This window comes from Theropithecus gelada, chromosome X (assembly GCF_003255815.1).
Source record: "Theropithecus gelada isolate Dixy chromosome X, Tgel_1.0, whole genome shotgun sequence".
NCBI classification, from domain to species: Eukaryota; Metazoa; Chordata; class Mammalia; order Primates; family Cercopithecidae; genus Theropithecus; species Theropithecus gelada.
The window spans coordinates 27,605,132-27,632,785 of record NC_037689.1 but is presented as its reverse complement, the minus strand read 5'-3'; the positions used below and the strand labels follow the sequence as shown (position 1 = coordinate 27,632,785).

At 38.1% G+C, this 27,654-nt stretch overlaps 1 protein-coding gene across 5 annotated transcripts in view; it reads left to right on the top strand.

Moving 5' to 3' along the window:
• The window catches only part of NLGN4X (neuroligin 4 X-linked), a 346,508-nt gene that overhangs the window by 194,423 nt on the left and 124,431 nt on the right, over nucleotides 1-27,654 (top strand). For 4 of the 5 annotated variants that reach the window (XM_025373357.1, XM_025373358.1, XM_025373360.1 and 1 more), the window contains one exon: nucleotides 11,597-11,749. In XM_025373357.1, coding sequence (XP_025229142.1) covers nucleotides 11,597-11,749 — 153 coding nt within the window. Of the gene's footprint in view, nucleotides 1-8,310; nucleotides 8,371-11,596; nucleotides 11,750-27,654 lie in introns of all 5 variants that reach the window. The other variant, XM_025373356.1, reaches the window with a different exon arrangement.

Here is a 27,654-nt window from a genome sequence, read left to right as displayed (position 1 = left end):
AGATAAGACAGGCTAGGTATATAGAAAAATAGAACAGAACAAGGTAGACAGAAACAGAATCTAGCAGATATAAAACTTGGCATGTAAGTAAAGAGCTGTAATACCTATGTAGCTGAAAATGGAACTGTTATCTAAGGAAATAATTAAAATAATCTCTGTGCTCTAGCATCCAGATAAATAAATTCCAGGTGAGTTATGACCCAGATATGAAATAAAACCTTAAAACTGTTAGGAGAATATGTAAGCAAATAAAATGTCTTTATGTTTCTGGATTAAACAATCCTTTTTTTAAAAAAAAGCAGAAATTGTAGAGAAAATAGTGATAAATTATAATATGCATTTTAAAGCATTACTTTAGATAATTAAAAATCCATAAAATGGTTAAAGACAACAGACTAGATATCACCAATTATCAACTGTGTAAACTTGGGCAAATTATTTAATAACTGTATACCTAATTTTCCTCAGCTATAAAATGATATTAGTTACACATCTCATAAGGTATTTATGAAAAATGCATATTCAGAGCTGGATGCAGTGGCTCACGCCTGTAATACAGCACTTTGGGAGGCTGATGTGGGAGTCTTGCTGGAGGCCAAGAGTTCAAGACTAGCCTGGACAACATAGTGAGACTCTATCTCTACAAGAAATATAAAAAAATTAACCAGGTGTGGTGGTGCACACCTGTATTCCCAGCTACTTGGGAGGCTGAGGTGGAAGAATCACTGGAGCCCTTGAGTTGGAGGCTGCAGTAAGCTACAGTTGTGTGACTGCACTCCAGCCTGTGTGACAGAGCAAGACTTTGTCTCTAAAAAACAAACAAACAAAATGCATATTCAATGTACATAAAGCCCTTATAACCATATGCAGCACTGCTATGCACTGTTAAATGTTTGCTTTTACATGCTCGAAAAGAGGCCAGCATCCATGAATATAAAGATTTCCTACCAATCAATAACAGACATTTAGCCAGTCAAAAATTGGCTTGCTATTCAAGATGGAAATTTAGAATGGGAATATAGAAATGCATCTGTACTAGTTTTAAGAAACATGGAAATTGAAATATAAACTGTTAATATTTTATACTCATTAAAGTGGCAAATATATTGTCTGATAACATCAAGTGTTGGCAACAGGGTAAGGACCAGGAAATTTTCTTACCTGCTACTGGGTGTATAGCATAATACAACTTGTTTGGAAAGAAAGATGCCAGTATCTACTGAAGATAAAATTAGTATTACCCTATGTATCAGTTAGCTACTGCTGCATAACAAAGGACTCTAAAAGTCAATGCCTTAAGACAATAAGCTCTTATTACTGCTTATGAGCCTCTGCATCTTGTTAGCTGGAAATTTATTTTGGTCTTGGCTGGGCTCATTCATGTGTATGCGTTGTTGATTTGGAGTGAGTTCTCTTAGGTAATTGGGGGTTTGCTGGAGGTAATTTTGCCTAGGTTGGGACCAATGGGTTCTTCTCTATGAGATCTCTTGTTCTCCAACCCGCTAGTCTGAATTTTTCACAGGGCAGTGGCAGTCTCAAGAGAGTAAGAATAGGTACAGGGGATTTGAGTCCCAGTCTTGGAAATAGCACATCATTATATTTCTTTCGTTTGAAAAAATGCAGTCATAAAGCCATTCAAGATTCAAGGGGTGAAAATACAGACTCTATCTCTATGTATGAGGAATAGTAAATTCATGGGGAGGACTGTAGAAGTGGGAATCTTTTGCCTGTCAATTGACTACACCCTCTAATTCAACAATTGTCTATCTAGTAGTTATGTGCTCTGGAGCTGGGGTCTTCAAACTGGCAGATGTCTTTTCAGAATTTTTCAAAGTGTGATTCTGCTGATGATTTTAAAGAAACTAATTTTCAGGTACTCAGCCTCCAGATGTTCTCCTTTCTAAGCCTTCCTGGCCACCAAAAGCTTCCCACATCAGAAAAGGATGACCTTCAGTATGCATGACACGTTGTTACCAACCTTTTCTGCCAGGGCTTATAATACAAGAAATATCTTTTTGAATGCTACTTTCTGGAAAAAAGCCCTTTGCTGAAGGCTTCATAAAATGAGCCTCCTATCTTATACATATTTCCATTAAGAATGAAGTTAGGTCCTGTTCAGGTGTTGTGATTTCAGAAAAAGAAAAAAGAAGCCATAGGTCAGCTATGACAGTTCTTTCAAATGCAGAAACTGAACTTTTCTGTTGCTAACCAATTCTTCAAGGTGCAGGTACATTGGGGTGAAGCCCATTGGTAAATGATCCCATCTGAAAATCATCTGAAGGTCATCTTTCAAATTCATTGTGGTAGTGTTATTCAAGTGGAGGTTCAAGTATATTTCAAATGTATGCATGGAATATTTTCCCTAGCTAGAGTCTGTTGTCCAGGTGTATGGAGGAAAGAGGAGGTATCCAGGTTGTGTACCTGTTCTTCTCATCTTTGTGGGGCTATTCTTGTCCCTTCTGTGCCCTCACCTTCCAACCCATGCTTCTGCTCAGAGCAACCTGTTTTCTTTGCTCCCATAAATGTATTCCTGGCCCTAGCTCTTCTGTGCATATTTAGAAGCCCTAACCCACTTCCTCACCAGCCACCCCTCTATCCCCAGACTCTCCTACCAGGAACAGCAGAGGACCCTAAATTCATGCATGGATTTTCCTGCCCCGTTGGAATTATCTGTGTGCATGTCTGTCTCTGATGTTCATCTCCTTCTTCAGTGTGGGTGTGTCATTACCTTTTTTAGCCAGGACTGCATGGCATTACCTCTCTTGGTCAGGACTGCATGTTAAAAGGGTCAATACATATTTGTAGAAGGAATGGACTTATGAGCGAATAAACCCATGTGTCATGGGCAGTCTGTGAGGACGTGCCAGTCACTTCCTTGCTGCAGAGAGCTGGGAATATTGCATTGGATTAGAAGATTAAGCTCATATTCCTCTATGGCCAAGTGACAAAATAATCAATCTCATCCACATCTGTGATAGCCAAGAAAACATTTACTTCCCTAGGCCCCCCTCCCCCTACACTGTATGCAACTTTCCCTGTATGGAAATAATGTACTTAGCTTAAAAAGGCTCTTTCTCTACTTAAGATAACAAGACTAAGTTGAAAATTAACCTTGCCCACTTAAAAGAAAAACAATATGCAGTAAAATATGAACTACTAATACAGTTTAATATGATAGCTCATGAAGAACAATAATGCTGAAGGTTCTTTTGGTTCTATTATTTCCTTATATTCTTGCTTAGATAACAAGATCACATTTGTATCTATTGACTTTCTATGATGATTTAGATATGTAAGTGGCAATAATATATATTAAAAAACAGATTTAAATTATTTTTCCGACTTGTAATGTTAACAGCAGTATATGTGACTGTGATGTTTTCCTTTGATGTTAATTTTCACTTTGACAGTAGCCTTCATTTTCCAGTTTTTGTTTTGTTTTGTGATAAGGTCTGGCTGTTTCACCAAGGCTGGAGTGCGGCAGGGCGATCTCAGCTTACTGCAAGCTCCGCCTCCCAGGCTCAAGTGATCCTGCCACGTCAGTCTCCCGAATAGCTGGGACTACAGGCATGCACCACCATGTCTGGCTAATTTTTTGTAATTTTTGTAGAGAGGAGGTTTCACCATGTTGGTCAGTCTGGTCTAGAACTCCTGACCTCCGCCCACCTCGATGTCCCAAAGTGTTGGGATTACAGGCATGAGCCACTGCGCCCTTATAATTTTCCAAATTCTTTACAAAGTATTTCTCTTACATTCATAACATAAAGTGCTATTTTAAATAGACTGACTTTAGAAAATAACATAGATAAAGCACTAAATGGGAGCATCAGAGGAACAGGTTAAAAAAAGCTGGATTATTCTTCAGGATTAGGGACATTGAGATATTTTATTTATAAAATGATATTTAAATTTTAATAATAGAATGGTTGTACTTTTGCTTGGAGTATTTAAATCTTCTCTTTAATATTTAAAGCCAGTTCTGCACAGAGGTTTTAAGGAGATGCTTATTGTTGTATGAAAAGGAATATTATTCTGGAATTTTGAGGAAGGGTAGACATAGAGAAGAGAAAGGAAACTCATAGCCTACCTAGGTTTTATTTGGGCTTGTGTGTGTGTGTGTGTGTGTGTGTGTGTGTGTGTGTGCACCAATCACAAGCTGGGTTTATTCTTGAATAAACTCTAGACAAATTGTTTTTATGAATCTTCTAATACCTGCATTTACATAGTCCATGGTTGTGTCTAAACTAGATACTCAAGAGAACTTGGTTTGTTTTAAAGGCATTTAATTAGTTATATTTACATGGACAAATAGAGCAGCAGTTTATTTAAAAGGAATGAAAGGATAAACAAATTAAATATACATAGAACAGGAAAGACAGTATTTAATTATGTTTCTGGGTCAAGCTCTGATATATAAGATTCACTTAAAATTGGGATTTGGCAAGTAATTTCTATCGAAATCTCAGCAGGAGTTTTTGTTGCAACTAACAAGCTGATTTGGAAATTTTCATGGAAAGTCATAGGATCTAGAGCTATCAAAAAGACCTTGGAAAAGGGGAAGAAAGTTGGAGGGCTTCCATTTCTCTGTTTTAAAAGGTACTGTAAAGCTATAGTAATCAAGATAGCAGGCAACTCACATGGGTATAAATTTAGACCAATGAAATATAATTAATTACAGTTGGTCCTTGAACAACACGAAGGTTAGAACCCCCGCACATTCGAAAATTCACTTAAAACTTTTTACACCCAACCAGTACTTAACAACTAATAGTCTACTCTTGACTGGAAACCTTACCAATAACATAAACAGCTACTTATCACATCTTTTATATGTTATATATACAATACACTGGATTCTCACAATAAACTAAGTTAGAGAAAAGAAAGCACCGTTAAGAAAATCATAAGGAAGAGAACATATATTTACCACTCATTAAATAGAAGTGGATCTTCTTAAAGGTCTTTATCCTCATCTTCAGGGTGAATAGGCTGAGGAGGAGGAGGGAGAGGAGAGGTTGTTCTTGCAGTCTCAGGGGTGGCAGAGGCGGAAAAAATCCACATATAAGTGGATCTGCACAGTTCAGACCTGTGTTGTTCAAGCATCAATTATAAAGGCTTAGAAATAAATCCTTCAATTTGTAGTCAGTAGATTTTTAACAATGATGTCAAAACAATTAAAGGAGGCAAGGACAGTCCTTTCAATAAATGGTGCTGAGACAATTGGATATTCATATGTAAAAAGATGAATTTCAACTCTTATCTCTTATTGTACCCCCAAATTAACTCAAAATGAATGGCAGATGAAAATGTAAGAATGAAAACTCTTAAACTTTTAGGAAACTTAGGCAACTTTTAGGAAACACAAGAGAAGGTCTTCAGGGCCATGGATTGGGAAAGATTTCATAAGTATGACCTCAAAAGTACAACCCTTAAAAGAAAAGAACTGATCAAGTGAAACTCATCAAAATTAAAAACTTTTGCACTTCAAAAGGCACTATTGAGAACATAAAGTGCTATTTGTTGAAAAAACCAAAAGATAAGCCATAAACTGGGAAAGGAGATTTACCAACCATATTCCTGGTAAAAGACTTTTATCTAGAAAATACTTAAACAAACCACTTACTATTCAATAATAAGAAGGAAAGAAATTATTTTTAATGGGCAAAAAGTAATAGACATTTCTGCAAAGAGAGTGTACATGAGAAGATATTTAACATCATTAGTTACTAGACATTAGCTAAATGCAAATGAAAACTACAATGAGGCCAGGTACAGTGGCTCATGCCTGTAATCCCAGCACTTTAGGAGGCCAAGGTGAGTGGATTGCTTGAGGCCAGGAGTCCAAGACCAACCTGGCCAACAGGGCAAGACCCATGTCTACTAAAAATACAAACATTAGTCAGGAATAGTGGTGCACACCTGTAGTCCCAGCTACTCGAGAAGCTGAGGCATGAGAATTGCTGAAACCCAGGAGGTGGAGGTTGTCGTGAGCTGAGATCGTGCCACTGCACTCCAGCCTGGGTAACAGAGCAAGACTTTGAAAAAAAAAGAAAAAAAAAACCTACAATGAGACATCCGTTAGTATGGTTATAACAAAGAAAATATTAGCAAGTTTTGGCTAGGTAATAGAGAAATGGAGACCCTTTATACCACCGTTGGTGAGAATGCCAAGTATTGCAGCTGATTTGGAAAATAGTCTGTCAGTTTATTAAAACATTGAGCATAAATTTGCCTTATGAAACAGCAATTTCACCCCTAGGTATCTATGCAATAGAGATGAAAACATATATCCGTGCAAAAAATAGTACACAAATAAATGTTCATAGCAGCTTTATTAGTAATAATCAACAAGTAGAAATAAACCAAATGTCACTCAACAAATAAATGGATTTTAAAAATGTGGTATACCCATACAATGGAAAATAATTTAGCCATAAAAAGGAATGAAGTAGGCCGGGCGCAGTGACTCAAGCCTGTAATCCCAGCACTTTGGGAGGCCGAGGCGGGTGGATCACGAGGTCAGGAGATCGAGACCATCCTGGCTAACACGGTGAAACCCCGTCTCTACTAAAAAATACAAAAAACTAGCTGGGCGAGGTGGCGGGCGCCTGTAGTCCCAGCTACTCGGGAGGCTGAGGCAGGAGAATGGCGTGAGCCCAGGAGGCGGAGCTTGCAGTGAGCTGAGATCTGGCCACTGCACTCCAGCCTGGGCGACAGAGCGAGACTCCGTCTCAAAAAAAAAAAAAAAAAAAAAAGGAATGAAGTATTGATTCATGCTACAGTATGGAAAGACATTGAAAACATCGTGCTAAGTAAAAGGAGCCAGACACAAAATACCATATATTATATAAGTTTATTTATATGAAAAGCCTAGAAAAGGCAAGTCTTATAAAGACAGAAAGTGGATCAGCAAGGCTATCACACCCACCCAGGTCTGGTTTTAAAGGGTATTAAGCCCCCATGAAATGGACATTATTTAACTTTTGTTTGATGTATGGAAACAGCATTATCAAGTCTTGGTTTCAAAATATGTTTAAGCTCTTCTGAGTTATGTAGAACGGAAGAGTGTTTTTCATTTGCAAGTGTTGGGGATGACAATATTTTCCCTCTGCCTTAATCCACTTATCCTAGAACCCTACAGGAAGGCAAAGGCTGTTTTAATTGATTGACGCAGTTATTGATAGTGGGATATGCACACATGGGCTGCATCTGTCTGTGAAAAGGAAGCAATGGAGCCAATTAATTAATTCAAGCAAAATTAAATGTTCACACCATTTAAATGTGGAAAGTATAAAAACCAAAATGGTGCTCTGTGCAGAAAGACCATAAGCTAGTTTGTGCCATCCTTCAGGGCCGCTTCCTGCATTGTGCCTGTATTACAATTCCTATGCAGTTCTTACTGAGGTGATCAAGGTAGATGACTTCGATTTTTATTTTCTTCAACAAATTCAAGTACCAATAACTTTCAAATGATATTTAATAACTATTTTAAACACAGAGGATATAATCTGCAAATGATATTTAATAACTGTTTTAAACACAGAGGACATAAGTTTCAAATGATATTTCATAACTATTTTAAACACATAGGACATGGTCTATAATGTTTTGTCCTGACTTAAATATTTATTGCATGTAGTAGATTTTAATAGAAGAAAACAAGAGTGAATAATGGGTAGTGCTTCTCTAAACACAGAGTAGAGGTAAATCTTAGTGATTTAAATTATTAACAATTCTGACTTTTTGAGATTGCATGTTTATAGGTTTTTAGTGCATGAAATTAATGTCAATTTTATGGTATTTTGATTAAAGTCCTTCCATGTTTACTGTGTGTTTTTGCTTGCCTTATGAAAATTTCTAACCATAATGTATCAATAACAATTCAAAAATTCATTTAAATTATAACATGTTACAATCAGAGGACCATTGAATACGCCATAAGCATTTCTTTAAAGAATGTGGGAAATATCTTTTCTAATAATTTAATTTCTCTTTTTTTAAAACAACTCACGTTAGCATTTTTTTTGCAGTAGCATCATTTTAACCCCCAACTGCATATTCACAGGATATCTAATATTTTTTGCAAGTAACATTTTGAATTTGTTCTTCTTGACATCTTTATGTTTATATGCATTTTGCATTTCCCTATCTCATTTTTTTGAAATCCAAATGTAACCGATTTCAACTTTTTGTGTTACATTCTTTTTTTTTCTTTTACTGGGTAGCATCTCTCTTTTCTGAATTTTTTGCAAACCTGTTGTTTTTGAATTCTCTTTTTTCCCTTTATTTTCCTTCTCAATATGACCCCAGGAGCCAACACAAAGAAAAACGCAGATGATATAACCAGTAATGACCGTGGTGAAGATGAAGGTATTTTTTGTTTTTTCAAAGCTCAACCCTGATGCATGATTTTATATCTATCTATCTCTCTTTTTTTTTCATTTCAATCTGTTTTTTCTCCCCTTATTTAAAACTAGTACACTTTGGTGTGCTTCTTTAATTATTTTCTTCTTGTATAGAAACCATTGTCATTTTTAATCCCAGTTACCATGTACAGGAAACAAATCACTCTGAGAAGTATAAACATTGTTTCTAAACATGAAAAGAGTAATGAACGACTGTTTACAGAGAAGCCCATCTTTTTTTTTTTTTTTTTGGCTTGGTCACAAGAAGAGAAAATGGAATTTTAAAACATGCATGTATAGTCTTTTTTCTTCCTTCCAAATGTTATTTTGTAAGTTAATATGCTACTTTGGAGCTTTGGTCTTCTTAATTATTTTTATAAACTGCAAAACTCTGCAGCACCTTAGAAAATTTTTTTTTTGTGGGGGGGGGCTGAAATATCAGTTTTTTTTTCTTCACAAACATATTGATTCCAACATAGATTTCTGATAATCTTCTCACAGTGAAGTACACTAAAAAGTGTTTTAACGAGATGCTGTTGTTAACGAGTCCTGATGCTTTCAGGACTGCCTTTTACAGCGTTTAAAGGAAAAAAAAAAAAAAAAGAAAAAGATAAGAGTATCTCAGAACTGAGAAAGGACAAAAAGCTAGCTATTCTTTTTACACTACGGTTTTTTTTGAAAACGTTTTTCTCCGTAAAATGTTTTGTTGCTGTGAAGTTTCTTCTTAAGGCTACCAAATTGCTCAACACATTATCTACCAGAAGTGAAAGGATTTTTTTTAAAAGATGGTAGGTCTGAGGTACTCATGCAGACGACTTGCACGCTGTTTTTCTGCCCTTTCTGTACCAGAAATGATTTTTTTTAAAAAGAGGGGAAGCAACAAAAAAAGTACTGAAGCAAGCCCTTCTTCATTGGTAAGGCTCTATAGGATTAGCTAAAAGCACATTTTTCCCGTCTGGGAAGCAAAATGCATGGAGCTCCATTAAGGCCCTGGCTGGACCTTTGGGTCTCTGTCTGAAAGGCAATTTAAAGCCCAAAAGTGAGTCCTGAATTATCTTTGCTGGTCAAGACCAACGTCCATGACAGGGTCTTTTGACCAATTCTTGTAGTTGCTCCCCGCCTTGCTTATCTTCATAAATCAACTGTTCTCCAAGAAAAGAAATCTTGCCAACACCCTTTCCATGCCCAGTCTTCCCTTAACGTTTTGAATAGTAGTATTTTTACTGAGCTCATAGGGCTGTCACTGCCTCAAGTAGCTCTCTGAGAGATCTCAATTCTGATGGCCATGGAAGATCAAAATGTACACCTGCTTCAGGTAGCCCCTTCTTTGATAAGGGCTTCTGAATGCCTGACATTTTATCAGCATTGAGCAAATACATAAAAATGAAATAAAATTTTGTTGTCTCATACCTTATACTGCTATAATTTGCATCCTGTTTGGCTTTCTCTTTTTAATACATTTCCCTTTGATAATTAGGACCTGTTTTCACAATGTTCCCAGTGAATCTTTATTACCATTGAAATGCCATCTAATTTTCATGATTAATATGACAACTGGTTATTACTTCCACAAGGTCAAGAGAGTCTTGTTCTATGTTTTATGAAAGGTAAGAGATGTTAATCTCACATGTTTTCCAAGGGAGCACTTTAAAGCAGCCCTTCAAAATCTCTACTTACCCTTTTTTCCACAATTTACTAGACAACTGCTGGTAATGGTAAAAGAAATGAGGCCCAAAACAGCAAATTAGGAATCAGAAAGAAGCAGTGGATCAGGAGAAAAGCCATTTCTTATTCATATAGCAGAAGACATTTCCTGTAGTATATGATGAATAAATGATTAATAGAAGATTTTTACTTTATATTTGAATTTAATATGAGAAATAAAAGCCACTTTTCTGCCGTGGATTAAATATCTGCAAAGAAATACTTGGGTAACTTGACACTGTTTTGTGTGCTTTACTGTGACCAGTGGGTATGTCATGTCTTCTGTGTACACCCAGGAAAATTGTGATCGTAATTCATTCAAATTGGAGCCACCGTCCAAACGATGGTAATTCATATCCTCAGAATTCTTTTCCAATATCTCAAAAGTGTCCCTGCGAATTATGAGGAAAAAAAAACTTTATTGAAGAAAAAATTGGAAATCAATATGCATACATACTTGAGTTTTCTTTTAGTAACAAAGATATTTAAATTGTTTGTACACACACACACACACACATATCTGTATCCAGAAATATTTATAGGTGAGGTCAGTCTTCTAAAGATTAAATGTAGCCCTAATTGCTGATTAATGTTATAAACAGTTTATTTAATCATAACTTTTCACAAAGCAGGCCCTACAGATGGTCCCCAGCTTCCTATCATCACAGATCATTGTTTTTACATCATTGTTAATTTAAATAATAAAGTAAATTATTAAGAGGAATTTTTGGTTGCAAGTCACAATGGGAGTTTATAGTCCCTGTGAAAATATAAAGCATTCAAATAATTTGGATTATTTTGCCATTTTTTATTGCATCTCTTTTATTTTTGTCACTTAAGTATGTTAGTATGTTACTGTAATCACTGGAACAAAGACATTTGCTTGGACATCCTTCCTTTTTTTTCCTTATTTCTGTTCTGTTAATTTTTAACTATTGATTTTGCTTTCTTGTCATTATCTGTCCCTTATTGATAGTTTATAGCTTCACTACTACTCTTATGTTTTTATTGTTAAATTGAAGATGAATCTGTACACTCACCTGCGAATTAAGAGGCAACTATATTAAAATTAATTATAATTTTGAAGTTGATTTTATACTTAATTAGAATATAAGATATATTGTGTCAAGGATTCCATGTGTTTATTCAATTTAAGTCACATTTTAGGGTTTGAGCAAAATTTAGGAAATGTGTACTTTACCTAAAACCATTTCTTTTAGTGCTTTAGATATATATAGAAGCTTACATGAGCAGAGGATGCCAAATGTCTGTATGCTTCTTAAAATACCATTTCCATAAATAGAAAACGTAATAGCACTGATCATTTTCCTCAGAAACTCTTATCAAGGGTCATATCATCCATAAAAATAAATGTGCTTAATTCAAGTCAAAATAGGGAAATCAGTGAATCTCCTTTGTTCTTAATTGAGCATTGGTGAGTCACTGTGATTCTTTATTGTGTTTCCTTACTTGGCTTTTTTTTCCAGATATTCATGATCAGAACAGTAAGAAGCCGGTTATGGTCTATATCCATGGGGGATCTTACATGGAGGGCACCGGCAACATGATTGACGGCAGCATTTTGGCCAGCTACGGAAATGTCATCGTGATCACTATTAACTACCGTCTGGGAATACTAGGTAAGTGATTTCATCATGTAAATGACTGAGCAACAGGAAACATGAAAGGTCCACTTCTTATTTTGACAGGGCTCGTGGATTTGAATCCTGTTATTCCAGTTCCTGGTTAATTCCACTTTACGGTATTTACTTTATGTGATCAGATATGTTTATTCCTTTTACTACCTTCGTGCAACATGGTCATTTTATTGTTTTATTTTTTTTTTAGCTTGCAATTTCTGATCCAATAATTTTATTTTGTGGAACCTGAATCCCTCCTCAAAACAATGCAGACTTTAAGATCTTCAAGATGAAATGAAATTTTATTTAAAGTATGTTTCTCCCTTGGAGTTCAATGAATATATGTTTGTCTACATAGACCTGTACAATGAACACATATTTGGTGATATCATGGTTGGGAATGGCCATAGATCTTAGCTTTCTTTTCTGGTTGTGTCATTCTATGAATCAGTATATTGTGTGGAGGAAAATATCTTATCCAATTCTCTAACTGATTATGTTGAGCCTTTGGAAGATCTGTTGTTTTGGTTCCATTGCATTTGCATGCAAGGAAACTTAGCTGTTAGTTGGCTTTTGTTCCATTGATGATCTATGATTAAAGGCTGAATACATGGAAATTCAAGTTTAGTTCCTCCATGTTTTGATATTTCATTTCTTTTCTTTCTTTTTTTTTTTTCTTCTTTGAGACGGAGTCTCACTCTGTCGCCCAGGCTGGAGTGCAGTGGCGCAATCTCGGCTCACTGCAGCCTCTGCAACATCTGCCTCCTGGGTTCAAGTGATTTTTCTGCCTCAGCGTCCCAAGTAGCTGGAACTACAGGCTCGTGCCACCACGCCCAGCTAATTTTTGTAGTTTTAATAGATACGGGGTTTCACCATATTGGCCAGGCTGGTCTCAAATTCCTGACCTCGTGGTCTGCCCGCCTCAGTCTCCCAAAATGCTGGGATTACAGGCGTGAGCCACCGCGCCCGACCGTCATTCATCTTCTTTTAATTGTAGGTTGGAAAATTATACGTCTTCAGGGTAAGATTTCAGTACCTTCTGAGATGGCCTTTCCTGGTGTTGGTTAGTTTGCAAATAATATTCCTAGACCTATGTAAAAACATTTGTTTTCCAGGCAAAAATACATTGAAGTGGTGTAGAAAATAAAATTTTTAACAAGTTAGCCATGAGAGAGATGTGTATATTGGTTGCAGTGTGATTATGATACAATATGAAATACAAAATAAAATGGAGGCCAGGCATGGTAGCTCTCGCCTATAATCCCAGCACTTTGGGAGGCCCACGCAGGCAGATCACTTGAGGTCAGGAGTTCGAAAACAGCCTGGCCAAAGTGGTGAAACCCAGTCTCTACTAAAAATACAAAGATTAACCGGGTCTGATGGCAGGTGCCTGTAATCCTAGCTACTCAGGGGGCTGAGGCAGGAGAATCTCTGGAACCCAGGGGGCTGAGGTTGCGATGAGCAGAGATAGCACCACTGCACTCCAGCTTGGGCAATGGAGCGAGACTTTTCTCAAAAAAATAAATAAATAAATAAAATAAATAAACAATAAAATAATTAGTTAAAATAAAAAACAAAATAAAATGGACTAAAGGAGGTCTCTCAAACAAGAAATATGACTAAAAGTGTTTTCTTCAAATAGTTAAATATTGCCAAGAATATTTTATTTTCAATCAGATGACTTCATTTCATTCTGAGTGTTTTTTTTTTTTCCCTATGTGAAAACGTTAACCTGTAAGAAGCCCTAAGAGGTGGTGAACTGCTGAGAAACCCTAAGAGGTGGTGTAAGAAACGCTAGGAGAAATGCATTTATTACTTTGAAATGCAAGTGAGTCACAGGTGTTGCTAAAGTTATGTCTTTTGAAACATTGATAAAGAACTCAAGGTTCCAGACTGGTTTCTGCGTTGAAGAAAATAAACACCACCAAAAAACCTTTTAGTGTCAAAAAACTTATTATATCGTTGGCTTTATTTCCTATAATTTTTGTAGTTTTCTGTGAGCCACATCTTGGCAGAATAATGTCTCTGAACCTTTGCATAGCGATAATTGCATGCTTCACTGAGTATTTTTCAGAGGCGCTGGATAGTTGCTTTGACTACTAGTGTTGGAAACAGGAAATTGTGCTTCTTGATGTTTTACAAAAGGTCCATTCTGACAAAGAGGTGGAAGGTGGAAAGTACGTGTGAGGGTACTGCACAGGCCTTCTTCAAAGGGAGCAGTGTGTGCACTGCCTGTAGCAGGGCCACACGGAAGAAAGCTTGGGCATCCTTTTCTGAAGGAGGCAGTGGGCATCGAGAAAATTCTTGCTTTGCTGGAATCACAGACTATTCTGTTGCATGTGTGATGGATTGATGTGTCTGATAAGATTGAGTTTCGAAAGAAATTGATCTCCTTTTCTCCCTAAAGCTCAGTTGTATCAAGCAACTCTACACTGATTTTTCATCAGTTTTGTCCCTTCATGAATCAATTGCACATCTTGCAAATTAGCCTGGAAATTATACACACTTTTTTTAGAGGAAAGAAAAACTAATTGAAAAATTGTAAGTCTACTTTTTGTTATGGAGAGTTTTTAAAAGTCATGAGATAACAGAGAGCTGTAAAATTGGTGGGGAAGAAATAAAAGAAGCGATTTAGCATCTCTGTGCTGGTCTATTTACATTCCTCCAATGAGCTAGTGTGGAACAGCCAAGCACACTACAGACCCCCTTTCATTTGATGGAATGAAATGTGCCAAGTTTGCTGATTTTACAGGACGATAGAGACTTTAAAATGTGACTGCGTTGGTTTTTATCATGGATCTTGCATTTACTACTGTCCTCTTGAAAACAGCTAGGCGGCGTTTACTTTTTGCTTACAGGAAACTCCTATTATCGGTCTTGAAAAAATGTTTTTAAACCTTTGGCATTCAGATATTTAAAAAGATGAGCAAATAAAATACACAGCAGGCGCTGCAATGATCATTTCAGTGAGTGCATTTCATACAAGTAGATACAATTTTAGGCAAAAGGTTGAAATATTCTTTGAGTTCTTTTTCTTCCAATAAAAGTCATAAATGCATAAATGTTATCTTCCTACCTGAGGAATGGAAAAATATTGTTTTAAGATTTTCTTTTTATGGAGTAACAAATGTTATTTTCTGTTACCCAAAAGAGAGGATTAAAAACATGAAACATGCCCATAATAGAAGCGGAATGCTGGCTTTGGAAAGAATGTAGATTGCAGCTGGAGACAGACAGGAGCTAACATCTTTCCTCTACCCCCACCGTGAGAAAGTCAGCTAGCGATTCCTGAGACTCTTTCCTTAGGTGTAGTACTGGCAGTGGTCTCTCCCTTGCAAGGTTGTTGTACAGTATAAAAGTTCCATGGTTCAAAATACCTCATTAATATATAATCTGTACAATTACTTGTCGATAAAAAAAAACTTATTTATTTATTTATTTATTTTTTTTGAGATGGAGTCTCGCTCTTATTGCCCAGGCTGGAGTGTAGTGGCACGATCTCGGCTCACTGCAATCTCTGCCTCCCGGGTCTAAGCGATTCTCCTGCCTCAGCCTCCACAGTAGCTGGGATTACAGGCGCCCGCCACCACGTCCCACTAATTTTCGTATTTTTAGTAGAGACAGGGTTTTGCCATTTGGTCAGGCTGGTCTCGAACTCCTGACCTGAGGAGATCCACCCGCCTCGGCCTCCCAAAGTACTGGGATTACAGGCGTGAGCCACTGCACCCGGCCAAAAAATAACCTTTAAAAAAGGTTTAATGGACTCATGTAGATGAAGTTTCATAGGCTCTCAGCAGCAACCATTGTACCCAGTCACACTACAATTTCTAGTGTTATTAGTATCATTATACATTGTATTAATACTACTGTTTATCCACAGTAAGAATTGTAGCTGACCCAATCTCTAATGGCTAATATCTATCAAATATTGGCATCCAGACTGAACCATGTTAATTTAAAAAAATCATTACAAGACACTCCTAGATGTTAAATAAATCAGAAGATCATCATGTTTGCTATTTTTTTTAATAATCAGAAGTGTGCTATACAGTCTTGCTAGCCATTGGCCATACAATTTATGATCCAATCCAGGACATGTATGAGAGTTGCTCATGTGCTATCAATAAAATGGGATTGTTCCAGGCAAATTGAGACATATCATCATAGCTATAAAGTAATTATTTATATCTACATGAAATGTCTTCTGATTGAATTGGTGTTCAGTTTGTTTTTAAAGAAGCTACACTTCTGTAAACAGATTTCTTATGTGTTCTGTTGTACACCCTTGTCACTAGAAAGGCATATATTACCGGAAAGGGATCCTAATCCAGACCCTAAGAGAGGGTTCTTGGGTCTTGTGCAAGAAAGAATTGGAGGCAAATCTGTAAAGTGAAAGTAAGTTTATTAGGAAAGTAAAGGAATAAAATAAAAAATGATGCTCCATAAGCAGAGCAGCTCCGAGGGCTGCTGGTTGGCTATTTTTATGATTATTTCTTGATTATATGCTAAACAAGGGGTTGATTATTCATGAGATTTCCAGGAAAGGGGTGGCAACTCCTAAAAAGGGTTCCTCCCCTTTTTAGACCATATAGGGTAACTTCCTGACATTGTCATGGCATTTGTAAACTGTCATGGTGCTTGTGGGAGGGTCTTTTAGCATGCTAATGCATTATAATTAGCGTATAATGAGTAGTGAGGACGACCAGATATCACTCTAGTTGCCATCTTGATTTTGGTGGGTTTTGGCTGGCTTTTTTACCGAATCCTTTTATCAACAAGGTCTTTGTGACCTGTATCTTGTGCTGACCTCCTATCTCATCCTGTGACTAAGAATGCCTAACCTCCTGGGAATGCAGCCCGGTAGGTCCCAGCCTTACGTTACCCAGCTCCTATTCAAGATGGAGGTGCTCTGGTTCAAACGTCTCTGACATATATATATTCAAGAATTTGGAAAAGCTGAAGTTCACCAGTACCTCTCAGCTTAGTCATTCCCAGGGTGTATGGTGTTCCTATCTGCTCAGAAGCCAGCAAAATCCTTGCTCAGCTGTACATGCTGGGCATTTGCCTGGTCTCACCTACCCACTTGAGTACCTATGCGCTATCACCCATTCACCTCACGACATTCATACGTATCATTTACTCCTAAGAAGATTAGACATTAATCCAGGTAATAAACTTTCAGAACAATCACCTCCAGACAGAAACTGCAGAGGATAATCTGATAAATCTGAATTCCTATAAGGTCATTACTCAATCAGTAAATACTCTTCTCTCCATCTTAGCCCCTTACTTTACGATAACTTGAGTTCTCCCAAATCTGTTTTTTTTTTTTTCTCATTCGTGGTAGTCCAACAACCTTCAATGTAAAAGAGAATGCATCTTGCTCATGCTTTTTGATGGAAACACCTGGAACTTATTCTTACCTTCCCCCTTCCAACTGTCTCCAAGTGCAAGTCTGCACGTGTACTGGATTTCATCTGCTTCCATTTAAATATGTATTTCCATTTAGCTCACATGATGCTATCACCTTTTTGGTCATCCTATGACTTCATGCTTCATGTATGCTGAAATTAATTGTTGCTTCGAAAGAGTTCCAACTATGTAACATCAACTCATTGTGTGCCTCTGTGTGACTGGCAGATATTAGTTCATTTAATCTTCATAAACTCCCTTGGCGGAGTTAACCTTGTGTCCCACCTATGAGGAGACGAAGGCTTTGAAGTGATGGGATTGACTCATGGCATCACACCTTCCAGCAGTCAGAGCAGGGACTGAAACCCAGGTCTAACTGAAGCCAGAGCTCTGACTTACCACTCAGAATGCATCCAGAGTCTTGTTAATTAATGTCAAGTATGAATTAGTAAACCATGGAATGAGTGAAGAGATTGAATATCACTTTAGCATCAGATGTAGCTTTTATCATTGTGCGAAAAAAGTTCTTACTGCTGATCAAGATACACAGTTGTGATAAGATGCTTACAGTGTATTTTTAAGTTCCTCAGAGTGGGTCCTTGAAGGCTGGTTGATTTCCATTCAATCAATACTGGTTTGCTTTGGTTCATGGTGATGGTGGCAGTAACCACAGCAATGGCATTTGTCACATCAAAACTCTTCAGTGCTGTAGAACTAGTGCTTCATCAGCAAATTTGATGTCCAACCCCCAGTTCCCATGTCATTGCCTGCTTGCTGTCTCGTGTGCATAAATTGAGTCAAATGATCATTTCGGTGCATTTCTTACAATTTTTCAGATATTATAGCTATCCTGAAAATTGTCATCTTAGGGTAGGTTGCGTCATGGTCTCCTGAAGTTGTCTTTCTCTTTAAGACCATTCATTGAATAAACCTATTAGGAGCTTTGGAGTCATAACTGAATATAAGACAGAAGTGGTTTGATATAAAAGCAACCAACGTGCATAGCAGAAACAGCATTTGTAGTCATAATTTGGGTGACTTAACCCATATGCATTCGCTCAGCCTAATAATGTGTTCACTTTCCCTGTTGTAGTCTCCCTTGTAGGGTTTTCCTCTGAAATTGAGGGAGGGTGGGCTGAGCTCTGAAGTATTCTTGCAACATCAGCCAGTCGTCTCACCTTTATAGTTTTGTGATATGTGTGAGCCGTATAATATTCCACTCAAAAAAAGAAGCCTGGAAATCATTAGAAGAGAGGACTAATACGTTCTACCCAAGAGTTACAGCCGAATTCCATGGATTTGCATTTATGTGACATGCCTCTGACATTAGTGGGAATTCAATGGGTCACTATAATTTCCCTGAAGCACATCTGCTAAAAAATGTCAAGCTATCTTATAAATGGCCTGTAAGTTCTTCTCCTCTTTAGAAGTTAGAGGAGTTGCTCTATTTTTGGTACATTTGCCATTTTATTTCTTTTTTCTAACAATATTTCTTTTCTTTTTTAATGCTTTATGAAGGATTTTATTTGAAATGATAAATGGAACACATCTTTTATATCAAATCAAAACTTCATAAGCATATATGCTAAAAAAGAAAGCATAATTTCCTTTTTGGAGAGTCAACACACCTTGATGCCACTCTCCTGGTTTCATTAGCATACCTTTCCTCTCTTCCTCTAACCAAAATGTCTCAGATTCCCCCTGATTTGATATCTCTAAATGGCTGACTTTGACTGGAAGAATTCCCTCTCTCTGTCTGAAAAGAGGACCCAGGCATTACTAAAACAAAACACTGCAAAAAGTTAAATGAGGAGAAAGGAAAGTTAAGCATTGCACTTAGTGAGAAATACATAAACAAAAGTAAAGACATGAAAGAAGCATGAGAGAAGGGTGAGAAAGTGAAATCCTGAGACAAGATGAATGGTGTGTGTGAGCACTCAAACTCAGGAAGTAGCAAAAGGTGGAAGAAAGAATGGGAGCCTTTAGAATAAGACTCTTTGTGGGTTGGGTGGCAGATGTTATCGGTAAAGCCAGCCTGGGGAGTTGGCAGGGGTCCATGCTGTAGATAACACAGTAATAGAATGAACACATTGGAGAAGACAGGGCAACCTCTAATCCAAAAATTATCAGATAAAGAAAAACCAAGACACTTTGGAAAAAAAAACCAAACACAATGTCTTGTTTTTCATCGTCATCTTCTTTATAATGAGGTTTTGATGCATTGAATACACACTTGGAAACACTGTAATCCCATGGTTGTTGTGGCTGCAGATTGATAGGTGTGGACAGATCTTTTGTGGGGCAAACAAAACCAGGATCACGTTTTTTGCTCTCAGAATGATCATTTGCTTGGACTTTCCTCTTCTGCCTCCTAGTGGCTCAAAAGCCCACTGCATTCATTGGATTTATTCAGTATGGGAAGATCAAGGGAAATGAAGGATGAGTGCTTTGTCCTTAGGACCTCAGAGGCAAATGGAGCAGAGATGGGGGTGACTGCAGTGGGATAAGGACTCTCTCACCAGGAAGGTGCCATTGACATAAGAGTTGATGGGAACAGCAGAGCAAAGAGGCTCCCCGGTCCTCAGCTGACCCAACAATAAGCGAGACATCAGATGGAAGGGTATTTATTGGGCAAGGAAAATCAGGGGAAGGCTGGGTACAGTGGCTCTCACCTGTAATCCCAGCACTTTGGGAGGCCAAGGTGGGAGGATCCCTTGAGGCCAGGAGTTCAAGATCAGCCTGGACAACATAGTGAGACCCTGTCTCAGAAAGAAAGAGAGGGAGAGAGAGAAAAGAAGGAAGGAAAAAGAAAAATTAGCCAGATGTAGTGATGTATGCCTGGTGTACCAGCTACTTGAAAGGCTGAGGCGGGAGGATTGCTTGAGCCTAGGAGTTCGAGGCTGCAGTGTGCTGTGATTGCACTCCAGTCTCAGCAACAGAGTGAAACCCTGTCTCAAATTTTTAAAAAAGACTCAAAAGAAAATCAACGGAGGAGTGGAGACAAGGTAGAAAAGAATGTTCTTTGTTTAGTGCTTTTATCCCTAATGTATTCATTTAGTCATCAAATAAAAATTGAATATATTGATCATGTACAAAGTGATGTTTTGAAATATGTATCCATTGAGAAATGGCTAAATCGAGCTAATTCACAAGTGCATTACTTCAAATGCTTGTTTTTGTGGTGCAAGCACTTAAAATCTACTTTCTTAGATATGTTCGCATATTCAATTCCTTGTGATTCAACTATGTTTGCCATATTGTACAGATCTTTTGAACTTTTTCCTGCTAACTGAAACTTTGTAACCTTTGGCCAACATCTCCCTTTTCTTCTCCACCTCAAGCTTCAAGTTCTGTAAGAGAACATTCCACTCTCTGCTTCTGTAAGCTTGACTTTTTTAGATTCCACATGTAAGTAAGATGATGTGATATTTGTCTTTCTGTGTCTGGCTTGTATCACTTAACATAATGTCCTCTGGTTCATCCATATAGTCCTGAATGACACAATTTCGTTCCTTTTTTTGAGGTAGAATAATAGTTCCTTATGTGTATAAGCACCATTTTCTTTCTTCATTCATCTAATGATGGACATTCAGGTGGATTCCATATTTCAGCTGTTGTGATTAGTGCTGCAGTGAACACGGGAGTGCAGATTTCTCTTCAAAGACTTATTTTTTCCAATCCCAAATACACAAAAGTATCATCCGGCCTCTGTCATGCTGTGGAGACTCTCCTTGATTTATTTATAAACGATTCAGGATTTCTTTAAAGAAGCTGAAATTTTATTTTTACATGCAAAACCATATTTAGAAGTCAAAATATTCAAACAAAACTCACAGAAGTATCTATTCCATCAATATATAATTCCCAGTTAATTGAATGTAGAATGTCATTTGAGCATGAGTTAGTAGTCACAGAGAATAGGCCTTAAAAATGTTCTGGATTTGAAAGTTTTGCATTCAAAACAGTCTCTTAAGATTCTTAATTCTAAAAGACACCATCCCTTTCTCTCTTCAGCCTGTTTTCTTCATTTTGCTTCTCATCCAGTATGTGAAAGGTTGATCATTTTTAGTTGATGAGGATGACGTGCCCTCCTTCTCCTTGGGGACAGAAGGACGTAAGTTGTGCTCTAAATAAAAATAAGAGTATGATGAGTATCCCAAGGGATGATGGAAAGTTCCAGGGATAAGCATTGAAATTGAGAGCCAAATTCAAGTACATTGGAATTAGGATTCTGGTGATAATTCTGTCAGTATCTGCATATATTCAAGGAAATTAGTCCTTTCGAGTAGGATAATGGAAAAATCTCTAAAAGGCAATCTGAGCGGAATGTTTAAAGACTATGTGATTATTATGCACTGCATGCCTGTACCAAAACATCTCAAGTACCCCACAAATTACTCGTAAAGTTTAAAAAAAGTAAGACTACTATACATATTCTGGCCTGCAGCTTTTTTTCCCCTGACATTTGCCTACAAGCCTGTAGTAGCACAGGCAGTTCTACAAGAAGCATGAATATGCACATATGTACATGCACGACAGCAGTGATACAAAAACAAATGTGCTGTGTTCTAGTAGAATTGTCTTATTTTTGTCCAATCCAAGATTAATAAGTTATTAGCTTTATGGAAATGAACCCTAGAGGATAAAACATACAGGTGCAAAGTAATTTTCCTATCCTAGGGACTAAATTATAACCAAATAATACTAGCTTAAACCAAGGCAGTACCAGTGAGAATGGAAAGAAAAAAAAAGAAAAGAAAAAGGTTGTTCTGAATGTCTTGCAGATCCAACAGGATTTGCTGATAGATTGGATACAGGGTGGCAGAGAATGAGAAGATTCCAGGACAATACTGGCCAATTTAGAAGTATACTTTGAGAACAACAAGAAATAGGCCATATGGCCGGGTGTGGTGGCTCACACCTATAATCCCAGCACTTTGGGAGGCTGAGACGGTGGATCACCTGAGGTCAGGAGTTCAATACCAGCCTGGCCAACATGGTGAAATCCCGTCTCTACTAAAAATACAAAAATTAGCCAGCCATGGTGGCGGGTGCCTGTAATCCCAGCTACTCGGGAGGCTGAGGTGGGAGAATCGCTTGAACCCAGGAGGCAGAGGTTGCAGTGAGCCAAGATCGCACCACTGCACTCCAGCCTGGGCAACAAGAGTGAAACTCCATCTCAAAAAAAAAAAAAAAAAAAGAAAAAGAAAAAAGAAAAGAAAAGAAATAGACCATAGGAGGAATAAGTTTAGGGGATGAGGAGATCAAGGTTGGGCATATTAAATTTGAATCCCGTATTAATCATCAAACAGACAAAGAGAGTGGGCAGATAGATGTGAGTCTGGAGTTTAGGGGAGAGGACCGAGCTGCATGTCATCGCATTCTGTATTTAAAGTCCAAGAAACTGAACAAGATTTCTATGTGAGAGCGTGTGCAGAAAAGTTCTAAGACCCAGAGCCTTCAACCCTCCAATAGTTCGAATGTGGAAAGATGAAAAACAATAAGCAGAGTGCATCTACTATGGTAGCAAGAAAATTGAGAGGTTGAAGTATTCTCGACACTGTAGTAGGCAAAATAATGGCCCCTGTGCCCTCAAAACAACAAAAAAGTTGACATCCTGTCTGGGTGCACTGTTTTTCTTGTTTCTGTCTCTTGAACCCATTTCGATCAGAATTTAGCCCCTTCTACTCCATGAAACTGCTTATCATTTCCATTAGTGCCTTGCACTCTGCACTCTCAGGGTTCAATTTGCTGGAAAATTTTGAATTTTGATTTTGATTTTCCAGAACCATTTGGAGTTCTTGATGACTCTCTCCTTCACTAAAAACATCCCTTTCTTTCTATCTGTATTTGTTTCTTTCCTATTGCTGCTATAACAAGTTATCACAACTTGTTATAACGCTAATGTTAACTCTAGGGAATTAAAAGCAATGCAGATTTATTATCTCACAGTTCTGGGTGCTAAAAGTCCCAAATGTGTTGGCATTCGAAGAGAGAATCCATTTCCTTGGTCTGTCTGTCTTCTTTTGAAAACTGGCTACATATCTTAGATCTCATTCTCTGTTTCTAACCCTCCATCTTAAAAAAGAAACAAACAAAAAAACATTATGATTACCTGGATTCATCCAGGTGAACTGGGGTAAGTTCTTATCTTAAGATCCTCACTTTTTTTTTTTGAGATGGAGTCTTGCTCTGTTGCCAGGCTGCCGGGCAATGGCGCGATCTCGGCTCACTGCAACCCCCGCCTCCCGGGTTCAGGCGATTCCCTTGCCTCAGCCTCCCGAGTAGCTGGGACTACAGGCCCGCACCACCATGCCCTGGCTAATTTTTTTGTGTGTTTTACTAGAGATGGGGTTTCACCATGTTGGCCAGGATGATGTCGATCTCCTGACCTCGTGATCCGCTCGCCTTGGCCTCCCAAAGTCCTTGGATTACAGGCATGAGTCACTGTGCCTGGCCAGGATGTTCACTTTTTTAAATTGATTTGTTTTTATTTTATTTTAGAGATGAGGTTTCGCTCTCTCAGATAGGTTGGAGTGCAGTGTCATGATCACAGCTCACTGAAGTCCCAACCTCTTGGGTTCAATCCATCCTCTTATGTCACCCTCCTGAGAAGCTGGGACTACAGACATGTACCACCATGCCCAGCTAATTTTTATATTTGTTTAGAGAGGGGTTTTCACCATGTTGCCCAGGCCGGTCATGAACTCCTGGGCTCAGGTGATCCACCGGCCTCAGCCTCCCAAAATGCTGGAATTGTAGGTGTGCTTCCTGACACCAGTTTCTAAGGTCCTTGAGGGCTGTGATCATAGCTCATACTACCTTTCTCTCCCTAGTATCTACCAGACAATAAGCACTTTATGGACGATTAGCCGTTGCAGGATTTTTGGCTCCAAATTGCAAAATGCGAGCTAATTAAAAAAGGAGTGAATCTGTTTACTCATACACTTTTTTTTTTTTTTTAGTTTGAGTGAACTCCTGATTCTCAAAATCAGTGAATGCCCAGTTTCACGTAAACCGTGTTTATTTCCACTCTTTACACTTAGCAGCTGTTTCTTTTTCACAAACACTGAAGATTCCATGTTCCCCGAAATATCTATGTATACCTGTATCATAATTCATTACACATAGGTTAGCTGGAATGGAGATATTTTATATTTGTGGCATGCATTTGATCTTGAATTGAAACCTGTAGTTTACAAAAATCTACGTATCTTTATAGTTTTAACAGATTGTGAAAGTTATAAAAGCAAAACAGTAGAGCTCTATGGTAGAATTTTTTTTTCTTTAGGTCTTTTCATTGGTATTTTAAATGTCTCATTATGAAAAGACCATAAACCATGGTTTTCTAAGAGTTCTGCTGAATTTTGCAATTGGCTGACCTGTTTTCTAAATGATCCTGTCATCTCCATTTATTAGTTTTCTAGAGCAGCCATAACAAATGACCACAAATGTGATGGCTTTAAACAAGAGAAATTGACTCTTTCATAGTTTGGGAAATCAGATGTTCAAAATAAACCTGTCGGCAGGGCTGCCTTTCCCTGGGTGGTTCCAGAAAGAGATCCTTTCTTGCCTTTTCAGCTCTGGTGGCCTCGGTGTTTGTCTCTATCTTCACAAGGCCGTCCTCCCTCTGTTGTATGTGTCATCTCCTTTTCTTATACAGACACCAGTCATTGGATTTAGGGCTATACCCTCAATTCAGGATAATTTTATCTGCAGGTCCTTAACTAATTATATCTGCAAAGGCCCTATTTTCAAATAGGGCCACACTCTGAGTTTCCAGGTGGACGTGTATTTTTGGAGGATATTACTCAACCCACTCCACCTATCACATCATTATTGCAACATATATGTATGAATGTAGGTGTTTCAGATGTTTTCGTTACATATGTGTGCACAGCCACTGTATTCAGGATGCCACCTGGCTTTCTCCTTGCTAGGCCACGCTCTGGCAAGAAGATCTGAGGACAGTCTGGGATTCTTCATCTCCTTCTTGCATCCTCTTTGCTTTCAAATAATGTAGTCATGCAGTATCTAAAAGTTTATTTCCTGAGCCTTTAAAACTTCTCCATCAGTTTGACAAGGAGTAAAAGCGTTTTTCCCCGTTGGCCACAAAACTTGTGCTTTTGCTCCAGCAATACGCAGAGCTATATTTCACACTTCCTTCTTAAATTACAGGCTATAAATATAAAGCAAAACCTTTTACCTTGCTATATTCTTCCCACCTTTTCCTTCTATTATTAAGTCTGATTACAAATGCTTATTAATGCTCTGCCTTGGAATTGCAATTTGGGCATGTGCCATCTGAAAATGGAGGTTCCTAAAAATTAAAATCAAAGATTAATGCAGGTTTTAGGCCGGGCGCGGTGGCTCAAGCCTGTAATCCCAGCACTTTGGGAGGCCGAGACGGGCGGATCACGAGGTCAGGAGATCGAGACCATCCTGGCTAACACAGTGAAACCCCGTCTCTACTAAAAATACAAAAAACTAGCCGGGCGAGGTGGCGGGCGCCTGTAGTCCGAGCTACTCGGGAGGCTGAGGCAGGAGAATGGCGCAAACCCGGGAGGCGGAGCTTGCAGTGAGCTGAGATCCGGCCACTGCACTCCAGCCCGGGCTACAGAGCAAGACTCCGTCTCAAAAAAAAAAAAAAAAAAAAAAGATTAATGCAGGTTTTAAAAAAGGGACTTATTCAAATATATCTCAAGTTTTAAAACGACTCATGGACTTTTAATGCAATGAATGGCCTTGTAGTGCCTCATTTTTTTTTTTTTTTCAAACTCAACTGTTTCATAGCCTTCTCTTTAGAACATATCGGATTTGCCAGAACCCCAGATTTGTGAGATGGTGTTATTTTTTGTTTTTACTTTCTCTTCACCCCACGGTACCATGAAGAGATCATGTAACATCCTTTCCTGGTTTTAAAGACTGGTGAGTAAAGATTACGTAACGTTCAGACAAGTCAGGTGTTCTACAGAAGATGGTGTTAATGGTGTCTGATTCACAGACGCTGCCTTGACCCCTACTGGTGGTAGGACCTATATTCTCGTGAGATCCAACTTTAGGCCATGGATTACAGGACCTAGATGGAGAAAAACGATACCTAAACCTCATGAGATCTTAATTGACTGATCGGCGGGAGAGAGATTTTTCTTTCAGATGATATCATCTTATTGCATCTCCAGCAGAGTGTTTGACTGGTGAAAATAAAAATGGCCATTATAGAGAAGTTCTATAGACTTTTAAAAATTTTACTAGGATGATGCCAGAAATTCCTACTGTAGAAGCAGATACATATGTGTGTGTTTGTGTGTGTGTGTGTGTGTGTGTGTGTGTGTATATATATATATTTCTGAATTTGAGATGTTGGGTATTGGTAGAGATTCATTCACTTGAATAGAAATAAACTTGCCTTACTTTTGGCCAGCATGAATGCTCTCATTTGCCACAGGTTGGCAAGCTTATTGGTTTAAATATAAAGTATCTTGTGGGTAAGATTAACAGCAGGTTTTTATAGTACCAAAACTTCTTTCCTTTTTATTATCATATTTAGGAAAGCCTTTTGACTCTGAGATACTTTATATTGCAGAATAATAGTTCTGGTGCAAGTATAGATTAATAGATTATTAAACACTTTTAAGATATGGATGGAAGAGTACAAATAGGATATTATTAATGAGTCCCATTTACTATTCTTTGATTCGCAGTGGAATTTTCATTTAACTTTTGAATATACCAGTGATAGGAAGTTAGTAGTGTTTGCCTGTAATTTATCCTGAGCTTATTCATTTGAAGTTCAAATTTGAAACCTTCCTCTTGTTGTTTGGTAAATAGAGATTACTGCGATTCGAAATGAGTAATCCCTAAATTGATGTAGAAAAAGATATTTGAGACTGGGCACAGTGACTCACGCCTGTTATCCCAGCACGTTGGGAGGCTATGGGAGGTGGATCACTTGAGGCCAGGAGTTTGAGACCAGTCTGGCCAACACGTCAATACCCCATCTCAACTATGAATACAAAAATTAGCTGGGCATGGTATGACAAACATGTAATCCCAGCTGCTTGGGAGGCTGAGACCCAAGAATCGCTGGAGCCTGGGAGGCAGAGGTTGCTACGAGCTGAGATTGTACCACTGCTGTACTCCACCCTGGGCGACAGAGCAAGACTCTGTCCACACAATCAATCAATCAATCAATCAATAAAAATAAAAAATAAAAGAATTTTGATATATTCATATTGTCCCAAAAGTATAATTCAAATACTTAATACAGAAGGATCACTAAACTACGGACCCATTCATCAATTATAACAGATGGAAGGGTCTTTGTTAGAGTCCTGGAGGCCGATTGAGCTAGGGGCTACCATTTTAAATTGCAGGTTCATAGAGGAGATCCAGGAGGTCTAAAGGTAGGGGTCTAGAAGCAGGAAGCACCCCCACTCCCACCCCCGAATTCATGAGAACAACACTAACTAGGCAGCAAAGAGATATTTCCT